The 15,129-nt window shown below is 44.0% G+C and overlaps 1 protein-coding gene across 3 annotated transcripts in view; it reads right to left on the reverse strand.

Annotated features, from left to right (window-relative positions):
* Nucleotides 1-15,129, reverse strand: part of AP1B1 (adaptor related protein complex 1 subunit beta 1) — a 43,148-nt gene that overhangs the window by 13,947 nt on the left and 14,072 nt on the right. For all 3 annotated transcript variants that reach the window (XM_040416677.1, XM_040416678.1, XM_040416679.1), the window contains exons 15-20: nt 12,994-13,023; nt 9,394-9,528; nt 8,420-8,565; nt 8,208-8,337; nt 7,425-7,509; nt 6,727-6,813 (exon numbers count right to left, since the gene is read on the reverse strand). In XM_040416677.1, coding sequence (XP_040272611.1) covers nt 6,727-6,813; nt 7,425-7,509; nt 8,208-8,337; nt 8,420-8,565; nt 9,394-9,528; nt 12,994-13,023 — 613 coding nt within the window. The remainder of the gene's footprint in view (nt 1-6,726; nt 6,814-7,424; nt 7,510-8,207; nt 8,338-8,419; nt 8,566-9,393; nt 9,529-12,993; nt 13,024-15,129) is intronic.

The raw sequence follows: 15,129 nt of genomic DNA on the forward strand, positions 1-15,129 counted from the left end.
CTCCCCTGCCAGCACCTGTTCTGGGAGTGGGCCCCCCAACCCCAAGGGCTGGCGTGTGTGGTAATTATAGTTGGGTCTAGAAATGTCCATGGAACCACTGTGGATAGATTCTCCGGAATTGTCCACCACAACAGGAAGAGTCTTGTCTTTGAAGAAAGGTGGAAACTGATCCAAGGAATAAGGGGAGCCATCCCATGATTTTAGGATGTTTGCCTGAAGCTCTCTGGAGTGGATCTATGCATAAGGTACTGCTGGAATCGCTGATGTCATCTGCCCGAGTGCAGCCATTGCTTCCCTGAAAGTACACTGGTAAGAAAGGAAGACTGACAATACTTGTTCCCTGATCGACTCCTTCCTTGGAAGCAGAAGAAAACTTCTTTGCAGACAGGAGTCCAGCTGAATTCCTAAGAAAATGCAAACTTGAGAAGGAATCAGGTATGATTTTTTTTTCCAGTTTATTTTCCATCCTAGATTTTTCAAAGTGGAGCAGAGGAATTTTATATCTTTTTCTAGTCTCTCTTTTGACTGAGAGACTATAAAAAAAAATCGTCCAGATAGGGCACTAGCATAATTCCAGACAGTCTTACAAAAGCCGCTACTTCTGCTACTACTTTGATAAAGACTCTGGGAGCCTGAGAAACCACAATGGGCAGTATTCTGTATTGGAAATGCAGTAACTCTCCCTTGACCAAGACTGCTGTTCTTAAAAACTTTTGGGAGGAAGCATGGATTGTAACATGGCAATATGCATCTTCCAGATCCAAGCTCCATCCAGCAATCCTGGAAGAGGAGATCTACAGTTGATTTTATCGTCTCCATACAAAAAAAATTGTAGACCAGAGATTTGTTTAATTTATTTAGATTTAAAATCACTCTGAATGCTCCATTTGGTTTCTTCACCAAAAATAGAGGGGAATAAAACCCTTTGCCCCTCTCTGTTTTGGGAAACGGGCAAACTACCCCTTTGTCCGAGAGGGAGAAAACTTCTAATTCCAAAGCATTTCTTCTTTCCGGATTTTTGGGACACGCTGTCTGGGCAAAAAAAATCTGGTGGATGAGAAAGGAATTCCAGCCAGAATCCGTTTTCTATCACACTTAGGATCCATTTGTTCTGAGAAATGGACCTCTAGGCTGTGAGAAACTGAGACAGTCTTCCCCCCACCTGAGATCTAGCGTCATTGTTGTTTGTCCTTTGGTCTATTGTCCTGGGGCTTGAACAGGCCAAGACCCTCAAAAACCTGATCAGCAATAGATTTAGGTTGTTTTATATCCTCTAATTGCATGGTGGCTTTAAAGGCTTTAAGTAAAGTCTCGGTATCTTACAGTGGAAAAAGAGCCCTCCCCGCCGAATCCTCATCTGAAGAGAAGAAATCATCTGATAAGGCCGGGCCGGATTCTCTATCCTCGTCCTCCCCAGAAAAATCTGAATCAGAGTCCTTATTATAGGTAGACCTTTCTGGAGCCCTTGGGTGACTCCGACTGAGTGATATAGAAGAACTTCTGACCGTACCAAGGCCTTAATATTTCTAGATAAGCTGTGAGACTCTTCCATAACCAACTTATCTATACATGCATGACATAGTGGTTTAACATAAGAGGCTGCTAAAGCTACTCTACATCCTCCACATTCTTTATGTTTAGTCTTTCCGGATGATTTCTTTCGTGTTTTTGCTACCTACAACAATAAAAGCAAAAACAACACCCAAAATTAATTAGGAGATAATAAATCTCACCAATAGTAAAGCCAAGCTTTCCCACTCCTCAGGACCAATACCAGGCTTGTGGGCCTCAAGGGCTCCAGGGGGTCGGCGCGTCCTGCATCACCTGGTTCCGACATGCTGGTGGAAACCCGGATCCTGCACAGCACTGTGTGCACACAAGGCTGGCTGCCTTCTCCTGCTGCCAATTTATCAAACGCGCCTCGGCTCCTTTTAACCCCTAGGCCCGCAGAACGCAAGAGAAGCGCGCGTCGCCATCTTGGAAGCAGGACACCGGGCACCCTGCTGCAATGGACCGGGAGCCGCCTGAACACAGCCACAGCGGCTCCCCAATGAGGCTTGGGACGAGGCAGTAAGAAGAGCAGGCTCGGGCAGCGGCTCCCAAGAAGACTGCCGCCGCCAGGGATAGGTCCCTTTACGGTATAGTAGACCCGGACCTCCCCAGCCTCCCGAGGTGAGAACCAAAGCAACGGTACGAGCCAGAGCTCCTCAGGTACCTCCTATCCAGAGGACAGGAAACCTGAACTGAGGTGTGGTGGGGATGTGAACCATTTTATCTCTTCAGGTTTCCTGTCCTGGATGGGAGGTCCTACTCGCATGGGTGCCGTCATGGGGAAAACATTTTTTTTGAAGGTATTAAAATGCAAGAACCACCATTCCTGACGAAGACGTAGTCACTTTGGAAGATGATTTTACTCACCCTGAGCTAGAATCAGTGATCAAGAATCTGAAGAATGGGAAATCCCCAGGCCCTGATGGGTTGACCTCTCGGTTTTATAAAATCCTCCGCGAGGACCTTACACCCTTATTGGTCGAAACCTTTAATTCCATTTCACCGGATTGTCCATTTACACGGCAAGCTCTCCAGGCGCATATCACTGTCATCCCTAAACCAGGTAGAGACCCAGCTTCGTGCTCCAATTACAGGCCTATCTCTTTGCTCAATGTGGATCTCAAAATGTATGCCAAGCTTTTGGCTCTGAGGCTCCACCCACACATTCCAGGTTGTATCCACAAAGAGCAAGTGGGATTTGTACCTAGACGGGAAGCCCGAGATAATACACTTAAAACGTTAGGATTGATAGCGAGAGCACAACAAACCAAAATCCTGCTATGCCTTCTCACTGTAGACGCAGAAAAGGCGTTTGATAGGGTAAGTTGGCGGTTTTTAGAGGAAACTCTGCGCCACATTGGCCTAGGAGACAGAATGATTCATAGGATATTAGCCCTTTATTCCTCCCCTTTGGCCTGTGTTCGTGTTAATGGGCTTCTATCTGCTCCTTTTGAGATCCGAAATGGAACACGTCAAGGGTGCCCCTTGTCACCTTTTTTATACACTTGTGATGGAATCCCTAGCTAATGCTCTTCGGGCAAATCCTTCTATTTCGGGTCTCAGACTTGGTAATACAGAACACAAACTGTCTCTGTTCGCAGACGACCTGCTTATATATTTGACCTCTCCCAGGATTGGCTTGCCCTCGATTCGATCTCTTTGGTCACCTTAGTAACTTTAAAGTCAATGAGCAGAAATCAGAGATTTTGAACATTAACATGTCCCAACGGGAAGCAGATTTTCTAAAGGGTTCTTTCTCCTTTAAGTGGACCTCTCAGCACATTAAATACGTAGGAGTGTACATACCAGCGAACTTGACACATGTTTTTAAGCTTAACTATTTGCCCTTGCTTAGATCTATTGAATCTAGTATCCATAAATGGACTCCACTCCAGATCTCTTGGTTTGGGAGGATTAATGTGGTGAAAATTGACATTTTACCGCGTCTCCTATATTTGTTCCAGACGATCCCATGTAAAATTACCTTAGCCTATTTTGCCAGGATCAGGAGAATGGTTTCGGTCTTTGTATGGAAAGCACCCAGGGCTAGACTTAGTTACAGCCTGATATCTCGTTCTAAAGCTTTGGGAGGTACGGGACTGCCAAACTTCATCTCATATTATAGAGCGACAATCATGAATTTTGTGCTCGATCTGTGTCACAACCGCTCTACTAAACTATGGGTGGAAATTAAACATGAAATGGCACCGCATTTGGCCACTGGAATCTGTTGGTTGTCTCCTACTTCCTTAAATACACTGCCTAACTCGCAATCTCCGATGCTTCTCTATACTTTGGCTAGGCTTTGGACTAAATTTGCGGTCAAACTTGGCCTTATACAGTCTCCTGGTCCTCTCACGACACTCACAGGCCATGCAGATCTTCCCATAGGCTTGAGCCAGCTCCCAGCTCTGGGATACCGGAATAGACATCCAACTAAATTGATGGACGTCTATAAACAGAATGGTCTACTCCCTCTTGAAGACCTCTCCCACATTATACCTTCGTGTCCTGGACGCTGGCTCCTCTATTTTCAGCTACGAAGCTTTATTAAGTCCCTGATGCCTGGATTGCAGTCATGTCCCCCCTTAACTGAATTTGAGAAAATGAGTACAGCAAGTTCAGCTCCTGATCATGCTATATCTCTACTATATGCCATGTTGAACTCTGGGCAGAAAGGGGATTCTTCCACAAGTACTCAAGGAGCTAAATCTAAATTCATGTCTGATTGGGAATCGGAACTGGGATCCACCTTCTCGGTAGACCAATGGTCTAGATCACTCCTCTTCACAGGAACTTAACTACAAAATCCTTACCAGATGGTATAGGACCCCAGGTGCCAGATGTCTGCTGGAGGTGTCTTACTGCAAAGGGCTCAATGACACATATTTGGTGGGACTGCCCGGGTGTGGCTCCCCTGTGGCGAGAGGTCTTTGTCTTTTATAATTACTTATATAAGGCTACTGTTACGCCTTCACCAGCGATAGCTCTTCTATCCATGTTTTCAGGGCGGATTTCGCAGATTAAGAAGGGTGCCCTTCGCTTGTTTATCCTAGCTATGAGACAGATAATTCCCCGTCAATGGAGGTCTACGGAGAGTCTTTTGAGAGTGACCTGGTCTAACGCACTAGACTCTCTAGTTCATATGGAGGAGTTAAGTGCTGTGGATTCAGGATCTGCTTCGGCTTTCTGGAGGATTTGGGACCCATGGAATCAGTTTCGCACCTCCACGTCCTTCCATGATTGGTTGACAACGGGTATCATTCCGGGTAGTGGCTCCTGAAGTAATACACATGGTAGGGCCCTTCTATTCTATTCCCCTCCTTTCCCCTTCCTTTTGTCTATGTCATGTCTTGGTCTGTCACGTCCTGTGATGTTTGTCCTTGTTTTATGTGGTTGTTTGTCTAGAAATTAGAGAATGTATACCATATGTGCTCTTATCCTCAATTCCAGAAGCCCCCATTGGCTTGTTACTTGCCAGTCATGTTCTGTATAGCTAATTATAGACTGTACTACTACCTCTGATTTATTGGTGTGGCGAGTTTTTCGGCCTCTGTATTTCTTTTGTACATGTATTGGATATACTTATTCATTATTCATTTATATGCTTTAATAAAATAATGATTGAACCGTAAAATGCAAGAAAATCTATAATGGTGGCAGCACACTGCAGAAAATCCACAAGAATTCTGCACCAAAACCGCACATAAATCCGAACTAATTATCACTGTTTTTATGCATTTTTTGGTGCAGATTTGATGCGAATTTTCCACAGAGCTCATCCTTTCATTAAAAAGCGTGAAATTCAAAATTTTAAAAAGCTGTGATTTCAAAACCTCACAGCAGGTCAATTTCCGCACCTAAGAAAAAAACAAAGTACACTTGAGATTTGTCTAGTCTCATACACTTCTTCGCTGGTACTGTATTACACTGCAGTTTGTCCGTACAAACTCTGCGCAGACAAGCCATATGCAATCCGCAACGTGTGCAGGCACCCAAAAATGTTGCATCACTGTAATTGTACTGACCCAGACAATTAGGATAACAGTTTTATTGTTTTATCACAAATGAAACGTCGTAAAAATTAAATCCATAAAACTATGGTGGAAATGCGTTTTTTTCCAATTCCCCAGAAAGTAACTGCAGCGCAAAATAAAATCCCTTGTACAGCTATGTGAGTGCAAAAATAAAATGTTATAGCCTAGAGAATGTCAGGAGTAAAAAAAAACTCAAATGAAAAACCCCCCAGAAAATAGCTCTCATAAAGGGGTTAAAGGTGCAGCAAATATAATAAATAATGTGCGCCATTTGGTGAATTTGCTGCACAGTATGCCAATGCAGACTCCGGCAAAACTGACTTCACATATTTCCCTGGTGATAAATTTCTGCCACATAAAAATGTTAATTTTCAGAAGCACATCTCCCTGTGTAAACATATTAATCTTTCTCCCCATAAAGTAGGATAATAGGCATGTTGTTTAAGGCTGTATACACTTCAAGTTTTTGTCCCACGTTTAACATACAGACACGACATATGCATTATACAGTGTCATCTGTCACTATAGGGTTCTATTGTAATTATAAAATATATTATATTATATTATATTATATATATATATATATATATATATATATATATATATATATATATATATATCCTTTGAACAGACTGAACAGGATGGAAAGGAGTAGTAAATTACACTTTTGCATCCTTTTTTACCATATATATGTTAAACATTGAGAGAGAAAAAAATTAGATTTTAATAGTGTCTAAAAGCACTACACACCCGTGGCAATTAACATGCTACCATATATTGTCAGTATCATCAATCGGCACTAATTTACCAAGTAAAAAGACCTTTAGATCTGACTACTCAGTGAGCACATAATACGGTAATTCAGTAGAAATGCTGCTTCCTCACAATTGCACTACAACTTAGGGTACTTTCACACTAGCGGCAAGGAACTCCGGCAGGCGGAACAGCATTCAGTATAATGGATGCCCCAGCATATTGCGGCACAAAAAAAAAAAAATCTAATATTCTAAAAATAAGGTGCTGTCTTTGGGACACAAGAACACAATGCAATCTAACATCCATTATTTGTACATTAGTCTGTGTGACTGTTTCTACATGTCATTTATTGTGTATTACTTGATATCCATACAACACTTACCTGGACTCGGAGGGCAGTCTCTAATTTGGAACTGTGCCTCATTCTCATTTGGGATGTCTTTCCATGTAGCCAAAAACATCTGTCGCTCTGTTCATAAAAGTGAATAGAAAGTGGTTGAGTCTTTACCCTATGTTTGATAACCCAGGTCTTCCAATCCATCCAGCCCTTCAGTAGTGGTGCCTTCATTTTTTCATAAAAAGAAACACTTAAACGGGTATTCTGGTTATAGTAAGTTGGTTATCCCCTATCCTGTGGATAAGGGCTATTAAATGGGTGGGGGCCCTCCCGCTGGGGCCCTGTACCCAGTGGAGGAACCCCCAAAATGAACAGAGCGACTGGTCATGCATGCGCTCAGCAGCTCTATTCATTTCTATGGGAGTTCAGGAGAAAGCGGATAGCTTTACTCGTCAATCTCTGGAACTCCCATAGAAATGGAGTGCCTGTGGGGATGCCGACCAGTCACTTAACCACAAAGTGAACACCACCATCTTTCTACAAAATGATGCAGGCATAATGGACATGGTGCAGATGGTGCTGTCTTTCTGTAAATGATATAGGCATGAATCATACTGTCTTTCTCCGAGTCAACACTATTCGAAAAGCGGGAACTTCCAGGGAGAAAAAAAATGGCCAGTGAGCTCAATACTTAACAGATAACCATTTCTAAAAGATTACTGATGAACCCTGAATGTACTCACCCATCTTTCCATCCTCTACAAAAAGAATGTGAAGTGGATACACAACACTAAAGTAAAACACATCAATGTTGTTCTTTACTGCCACCTGCAGGAAAATAGGAAAACGGCATCAAACCACAAAAACATTACACTATAGGCCTCATTATATGTACGAGTAGATAATAGTTAAAAAAATTGTAAAATACAGAGAAAGTGATTAGTTATCAAGCAGTGTAACAGTCGAACGACTAGCGATAATTGTTTAGTTTGTCGCTCTTGCGATCGCTGACGTAGACACCTGAATTATCGCTCGTAAGCCAGAAAACCTTTACACTGCCTGGCCCTGTCAATCAAAGTGCAGAGGGCGCAGCAGCTGCAGAGAGAGCAGAGCCTCTAGGTGTAGCGGCAACGCCCCCGTTGCTCCTAGAGGCTCATCTGCATAATTTTTCTCAGCAATGCTGGCACATATGAACATGGGACCAACACAGATGCCTTCTGCTGCCAAGCGCACATGTAAGAGGTCAGCCAATGTCATAGGTACAAATCTGCTGACAGATGCCCTTTAACTCCTCGAATATCGACTCGTTCGTCGCTCAGTTGAATTAAGTATCTACTTGTGTATAGGTGTCTTAAAGGGGTTCTCCTGGCTTTCAATACTGATGACCTATCCTCAGGATAGGTCTTCAATATTAAAAGCCCGGAGAACCCTTTTAAGGTTCATAACTATTACATGTTTTGCTGATCTTGTTTTTATACAGACATACAGAGATGACAGATTAACATACTACACTAACAGTAATTTACCTGCAAGTTATTGAGAGGTTCCATTTTCATGACAGATCCAACTGTATTTAAAGGAAGAGAGACTTCTGTAGATTGGTTGGGGGCCAGGGGAGTAAGAATCTGTAGTGGAGCAGCTGGTGCCAACCCAAAACTGTAGTAAATTGACAAGAACCAGTTTAGTAAAAAAATAACAAACACTTGTTCCGGAGGCCTTAGTGCAGCACATGTTATACCTGTTGCGATTGAACTGTATAGCAAAGTCAGTCATGACCTGAAGGGCTCGATTGGTAAAATGCAAATCCATGAATACTGCACCAGATCTTCTGGCAAAAGTGCCACTAATTTCCAGGCCTTTGCCTTTCATGGCATGTAGCCATACCTGTCATACAAAACAGAGTGGTCAATAGCTACACTCACTGCTTGTCATTTTAAAAGGGGTTAAAAACTAAGGCTTAATAGGGTACTTTCACACTTGCGTTCGGGGTTCCGCTTGCGAGTTCCGTTTGAAGGCTCTCACAAGCGGCCCCGAACGCATCCGTCTAGCCCCAATGCATTCTGAGTGGACGCGGATCCGCTCAGAATGCATCAGTATGGCACCGTTTGGCCTCCGTTCCGCTCAGCAGGCGGACATCCGAACGCAGCTTGCAGCGTTCGGGTGTCCGCCTGGCCGTGCGGAGGCAAACGGATCCGTCCAGACTTACAATGTAAGTCAATGGGGACGAATCCGTTTGAAGTTGACACAATATGGTGCAATTTTAAACGGATCCGTCCCCCATTGACTTTCAATGTAAAGTCTGGACGGATCCGTCTGACTAACTTTCACACTTAGATTTTGTTTATGAAATATAATGCAGACGGATCCGTTCTGAACGGATACCATCGTTTGCATTATAGGAGCGGATCCGTCTGTGCAGACACCAGACGGACCCGCTCTGAACGGTAGTGTGAAAGTAGCCTTAGAAGACATCAGAGTATGTTCAGGGTTCAAACCCTCTAGTATGCACACTAACATTTTAGCTGGAGTGAGTGTGTGTGTAACAGTTTTACTGAAGCATCCCATCTACAGACACTATGTATTTGGGGGTACTGTCCTATGCTGCTTGACTGCCCAATAGTCTACTCTCAAGTTTTAGCTACTTCAAAGAAATATTAGCACTCATTTAATTTAAATAATTGTTAGGTGGATATATAAAGAAGAATAACTTACTGACTTTGGAGCCACATACGATCCAATAATTGCACCTGTTCCACTACCCAAATCAAAGAGGTCACTAAGTCCTCCAGAGAGTGGAGGGCCAAGGGGGGCAGCAGCCACTGGAGGAGCCATGAATCCAGTAGGCATCTACAAGAGAGAAGAAAAAAAGGACATATAGTATACAAAGTAGCATGACATCACTAAGTCAAGATACACATTATTTCACAAAACCAATTAAATACAGTCCTGATCAAAAGTTTAAGACCACTTGAAAAATGGCAAAAAATCATATTTAGCATGGCTGGATCTTAACAAGGTTCCAAGTAGAGCTTCAACATGCAACAAGAAGAAATGAGAGTGAGACAAAACATTTTTTGAGCATTAAATTTAATGAAAATAACGAATAAACTGAAACAGGCTGTTTATCAGCTGATCAAAAGTTTAGGACCACATGCCTTTAAAAGGCCAAATCTGTGCAAAGATGTGGATTCATTGTCATTTTCTGTCAGATAGTCACACGTTGTGATGGCAAAGGCAAAAAAACTCTCCCTTTTTGAACGTGGTCGGGTTGTTGAACCTCATAAGCAGGGTCTCTCAGCGCGCCATCGCTGCTGAGGTGGGACGCAGTAAGACAGTCATTTAGAATTTCTTAAATGATCCTGAGGGTTATGGAACAAAAGAGTCAAGTGGAAGACCCAAAAAAATGTCATCAGCACTGAGCCGGAGGATCCAATTGGCTGTCCATCAAGACACTGGACGATCCTCGACCCAAATTAAGGCCCTTACTGGTGCTGACTGCAGCCCCATAACCATCAGACGGAATCTGAGACTGAAGGGTTTCAAAAACAAATAACGTCTTCAAAGACCTCGTCTCCTTGAACGCCACAGAACTGCTCGTTTGGACTTTGCAAGAGAGCACCAAACATGGAACATTCAAAAGGTGGAAGAAAGTTTTATTCTCTGATGAGAAAAATTTTAACCTTGATGGTCCTGATGGTTTCCAACGTTACTGGCATGAGAAGCAGATCCCACCCGAGATGTTTTCTTCGCGCCACAGTGGAGGGGGCGCCATAATGGTCTGGGGTGCTTTTTCCTTCAGTGGAACAATGGAGCTTCAGGAAGTGCAGGGGCGTCAAACGGCCGCTGGCTATGTCCAGATGTTGCAGAGAGCTGTGTGGTAACGACTGGGTTTTTCAACAGGATAACGCTACAGTACACAATGGCCGCAGGACAAGGGACTTCTTCCAGGAAAATAACATCACTCTTTTGGCCCATCCTGCGTGTTCCCCTGATCTGAATCCAATTGAGAACCTTTGGGGATGGATGGCAAGGGAAGTTTACAAAAATGGACAACAGTTCCAGACAGTAGATGGCCTTCGTGCGGCCGTCTTCACCACTTGGAGAAATGTTCCCACTCACCTCATGGAAACGCTTGGATCAAGCATGCTGAAACGAATTTTGGAAGTGATAAACAATAACGGCGGAGCTACTCATTACCGAGTTCATGTTTGGAAGTTGGATTTCTGTTTTAGGGGGGTTTCGTTTTTTTTTGGAGGTGTGGTCCTAAACTTTTGATCAGCTGAAAAACAGCCTGTTTCAGTTTATTCGTTGTTTTCATTAAATTGAATGCTCAAAAAATGTTTTGTCTCACTCCCATTTCTTCTTGTTGCATGTTGAAGCTCTACTTGGAACCTTGTTAAGATCCAGCCATGCTAAATATGATTTCTTGCCATTTTTCTTCAAGTGGTCTTAAACTTTTGATCAGGACCGTATATGCAAGGGCCCACATTTATCAACCCCGTCCTCCAGAAAACTAGAGGCAGAGTCTCAAATTTTGGTATATACCCGTCTTGAACAAATCAGATTTTTTTGTGGTTTTTACGCCCCGCTTGACACTTTCCAAAAACAGGGCCGGAGTGGGCAGTGACTAGGACACTGCTGTAAATTATACCTGAAATCTATGGTAGCTCTCCTGCTGATGTACATTTCACTGCAGCACTTCTTTCCCAGCAGGGAGAGATTAAATGGGTTCTCCGGAAATTATTTAATGGCTGCAAGCGACATGTCCTAAAGTGTGAGGCGAACCGGTTACCTTCACTTGCAGAGCTGCCTGGAGGGGTGAGGAGACAGGGCCTCACTATACTCCTCTAGATGGTAATGATGCGATCCTACCTACAATACGCCATCATGGCTGAGCAGCCTGACAGGAATGCTCACCAATGTGTAGAATATACAAAAGTGTAGTGAGGTCCCATCCCCTCATCTCCCTAGGCAACTAGTCTCGCTCACATTCTAGACCAGGTTGCTTGCTGCCATTTTAACTCATCCCCAGAGAACCTCTTTAACCCCTTAGTGACCAGCCTGTTTTGGGCCTTACTGACCTTTTTAAATCGTCGCATTCCAAGAGCTATAACATTTTTATTTTTCCGTCTTTATGGCGGCTTGTTTTTTGTGGGACAAGTTATAGTTTTTAATGGCGCCATTTTGGGGTACACATAACTTTCTGATTAACTTTTATTAGCTCTTTCTGGGAGGGAGATGGGAAACACAGCAATACTGCCACTGGTCTGGGGCCTACATCAGACCCCAGTCAGCCTTCACACACATCGGCACCCTGCAAGTGGGCCGATGGGAGACAGAGGGATTCCGCTCCCCCTGTCAGCACTTTACATGCGGCGCGCTCCATTGCCCGCGGCATGCAAAGTGTTAAACAGCCTGGATCAGCACTCTTGCCTGTCTGGGCTGTTAGAGCAGCGCCGCGGCTCTCGCGTGAGAGCCGGGTCCCCACTGCACGGGTGACCCGTGCAGCCCTTAGGCTGCTCCGCCGTAAAAAAAAAAGCGGAGGCCCAGCCTAAGGCCCCTTATTGACCGTCGTAAAAACACGTATGGGTGGTCACTAAGGAGTTAAGATCGGCATACAAAATGTGTGCTTTATACATTCTGTTACTGCAGGTTAGTAGACAAATAATGCTCTCTAAGCATTTTGGTGGGATATGAATATTTCAACATTAATATATTAGCTAACATTCATAAACCACTGGAACACCCAGAGACCCAGGCAATATTTTTTTCCTTTTTTAAAGGAACGTTTCTTCAGCAAAGTATACAGTAGAATGCTTAAGACCATAGAATCCAAATCCACACACCGTGTTCAATACTGAGCGGCTATTCATGTTTCTAATCCTTTTTTCCAATGTCCCTCAGGAAGCCATCTCTGCATTATGCGCACAGGTTATTAGGCTGTGGCTACATGGCGGTCATCAACTCACATGACCGTAAACTGCTGTGTAGCATTGCAGTCACTGCACTAAATGAGGGTGCAGCGTGACTTTCAAGTTATGCTGCAACCCCATTCACCTCAACAGTGGCAGTGCTACACATTGATTGTTGGTCATTTGGTGCTTGTCGCGGCCAAGATAGCGGTGTAGCCCCAGCCATAAGGTTACATACAGTGAGCAGCCCATATTACTTTTTGAAGACAAGTAATGTGAAAACCGTGGGTGCAATCAATGAAATGGCTAGCTTAATAAGTAATAATGTAAAAAGGCAAATCACTGAAATGATACACAAATTGCCCATTAATGAAAAAAAGGCATAAGGAATTGCACTTACATTCATATTTGGACCCATGTCACCACCCAGCTGTGAAAGAAGAAAGAATTCTTTAAAACAAGAAAAGTTCCAATAAGAAGATCAAAGTGAAAAAGTGTCCACGGAGCTACCCTAGAGTCCCTAGGATGTGATGACGATTCCTAGTGATTGCGCTCCATGAATGTAATTCTGCACAGTGTGTGATGAGTCTGGCGAAACCCTAGGGGGTTCAAAAGAAACCCCAACAATCCATGCAGTATACATGTATAGTGCGCCCTAGCATACCCCTTCTGTGTCTTCCACAATCTTTGGAGTTGAAGCGGATGGGAGGGGAGGCAGAGTACAGGCAACCAGAAAGAGGCAGGGAGACACACACAAAAGCCGGAGAACAGCAGGCAGGAGCAGCACAAGAAAAACAATGACAGAAAGAGAAAAAAGGGAAATAAAAGATCAGCCCCATACATTATGGAAGAGAGATGAACTATTTTGCATTTTAACCCCAAAGTCAAACATAAGAGATTTAGAGGGGCTATTGAAAGTAGGATTTATTGAAGAGGGCAGCTGTGGATGCTCACTATTTATATAGTACAGGGCCTGAAGCGGAGGTTAAAAAGAATATGTCACCATGAAATGCAGTGTAATCTGCACACAGCATGTTATAGAGCAGGAGGAGCTGAGCAGACAGATAGTTTTATGGGAAAAGATCCAGTAAAACTTACAATTTAGGCTACTTTCACATTAGCGTTTTTTTAAGGATCAGTCATGGATCTGCAAAAAACGCTTCCGTTACAATAATACAACCGCATGCATCCGTCATGAACGGATCCGGTTGTATTATGTCTTCTATAGCCATGACTGATACGCCTTGAACACCATTGAAAGTCAATGAGGGACGGATCCATTTTCTATTGTGTCAGAGAAAACGGATCCGTCCTGACACACACTGTAAATCAATGGGGACAGATCAGTTGTCTTGCTCCGAGCACCACGTCGCGGTCTGAAAAACGTTGCATGCAGCGTTTTGGTGTCTGCCTCCAGAGCGGAATGGTGACTGATCGGAGGCAAACTGATGCATTCTGAGCGGATCCTTTTCCATTCAGAATGCATAAGGGCAAAACTGATCCATTTTGGACCGCTTGTGAGAGCCCTGAACGGATCTCAGAAACGGAAAGCCAAAACGCCAGTGTGAAAGTAGCCATATACATTTAATTTTGTTCTCTGTTATCAGTGACCGACAGCTATCTATGTATACACAATTAAGGCCCCTTTACAATGACAGATCAGACTGATGATTGTCAGGAAAAAAGTGTGCCTTCTTGACAATTGCCTGCTCATCAGTGAAGGAGACCAGTGCTATTCCATGCAATAATCTCCTCCACAGTATGGGGAGTGATCACTAATGCCATTGGGCAGTGTAAAGAGGCCTTACACAGAGAATGTTATCAATCACTGATAGCACCACCCACATGAAAAATGAAGTTAGGGCTCTTTCACACGAACGTAAGGGCTCCGTGCACGGGCACCGACGGTGGGGCAGCTGAATGCAGATCTCAGACCCATTCACTTGAATGGGGTCCGTGATCCGTCCGTTCCACAAAAAAGATAGAACTTGTTCTATCTTTTTGCAGAACGGAAGCACGGAATGGAACACCACAGAAGCACTCCGTAGTGCTTCCGTGGGGTTCCGCATCTCCGGATTGGCGGACCCATTTAAGTGAATGGGTCCGCATCCGTGATGCGGAATGCACACGGCTGGTGACTTGTGTATTGCGGAACCGCCATATGTGGCCCGCAGCCCTTAAAAAGAGGAGAGATTTAAAGGGGTATTCTGATTATATAAACCCTACACATAGGATAGGGGACAACTATTAGATCAGTGGGGATTCTACCGCTGGGACTCCCACTGATCATCAGAATGAGGGCATCATACCCTGTGGAGCCCCCTGAAATAAATAGAGTGCCCGGTCGGGCATGCCCACAGCCGCTCCATTCATTTTTATGGGAGTTCTGGAGTACAGCGCTCCAATATATTCTCGCAGTGGATGCACGCATGCCTGACCGAATGCTCTGTTCATTTTTGGGGACTGCACGGGGTACGAGCCCCTTGTTCTCGTGATCAATAGGATTCGCAGTGATAGGCTCTCCAGTGATCTAATA

Source organism: Bufo bufo, chromosome 2, assembly GCF_905171765.1.
Source record: "Bufo bufo chromosome 2, aBufBuf1.1, whole genome shotgun sequence".
Classification (NCBI taxonomy): Eukaryota; Metazoa; Chordata; class Amphibia; order Anura; family Bufonidae; genus Bufo; species Bufo bufo.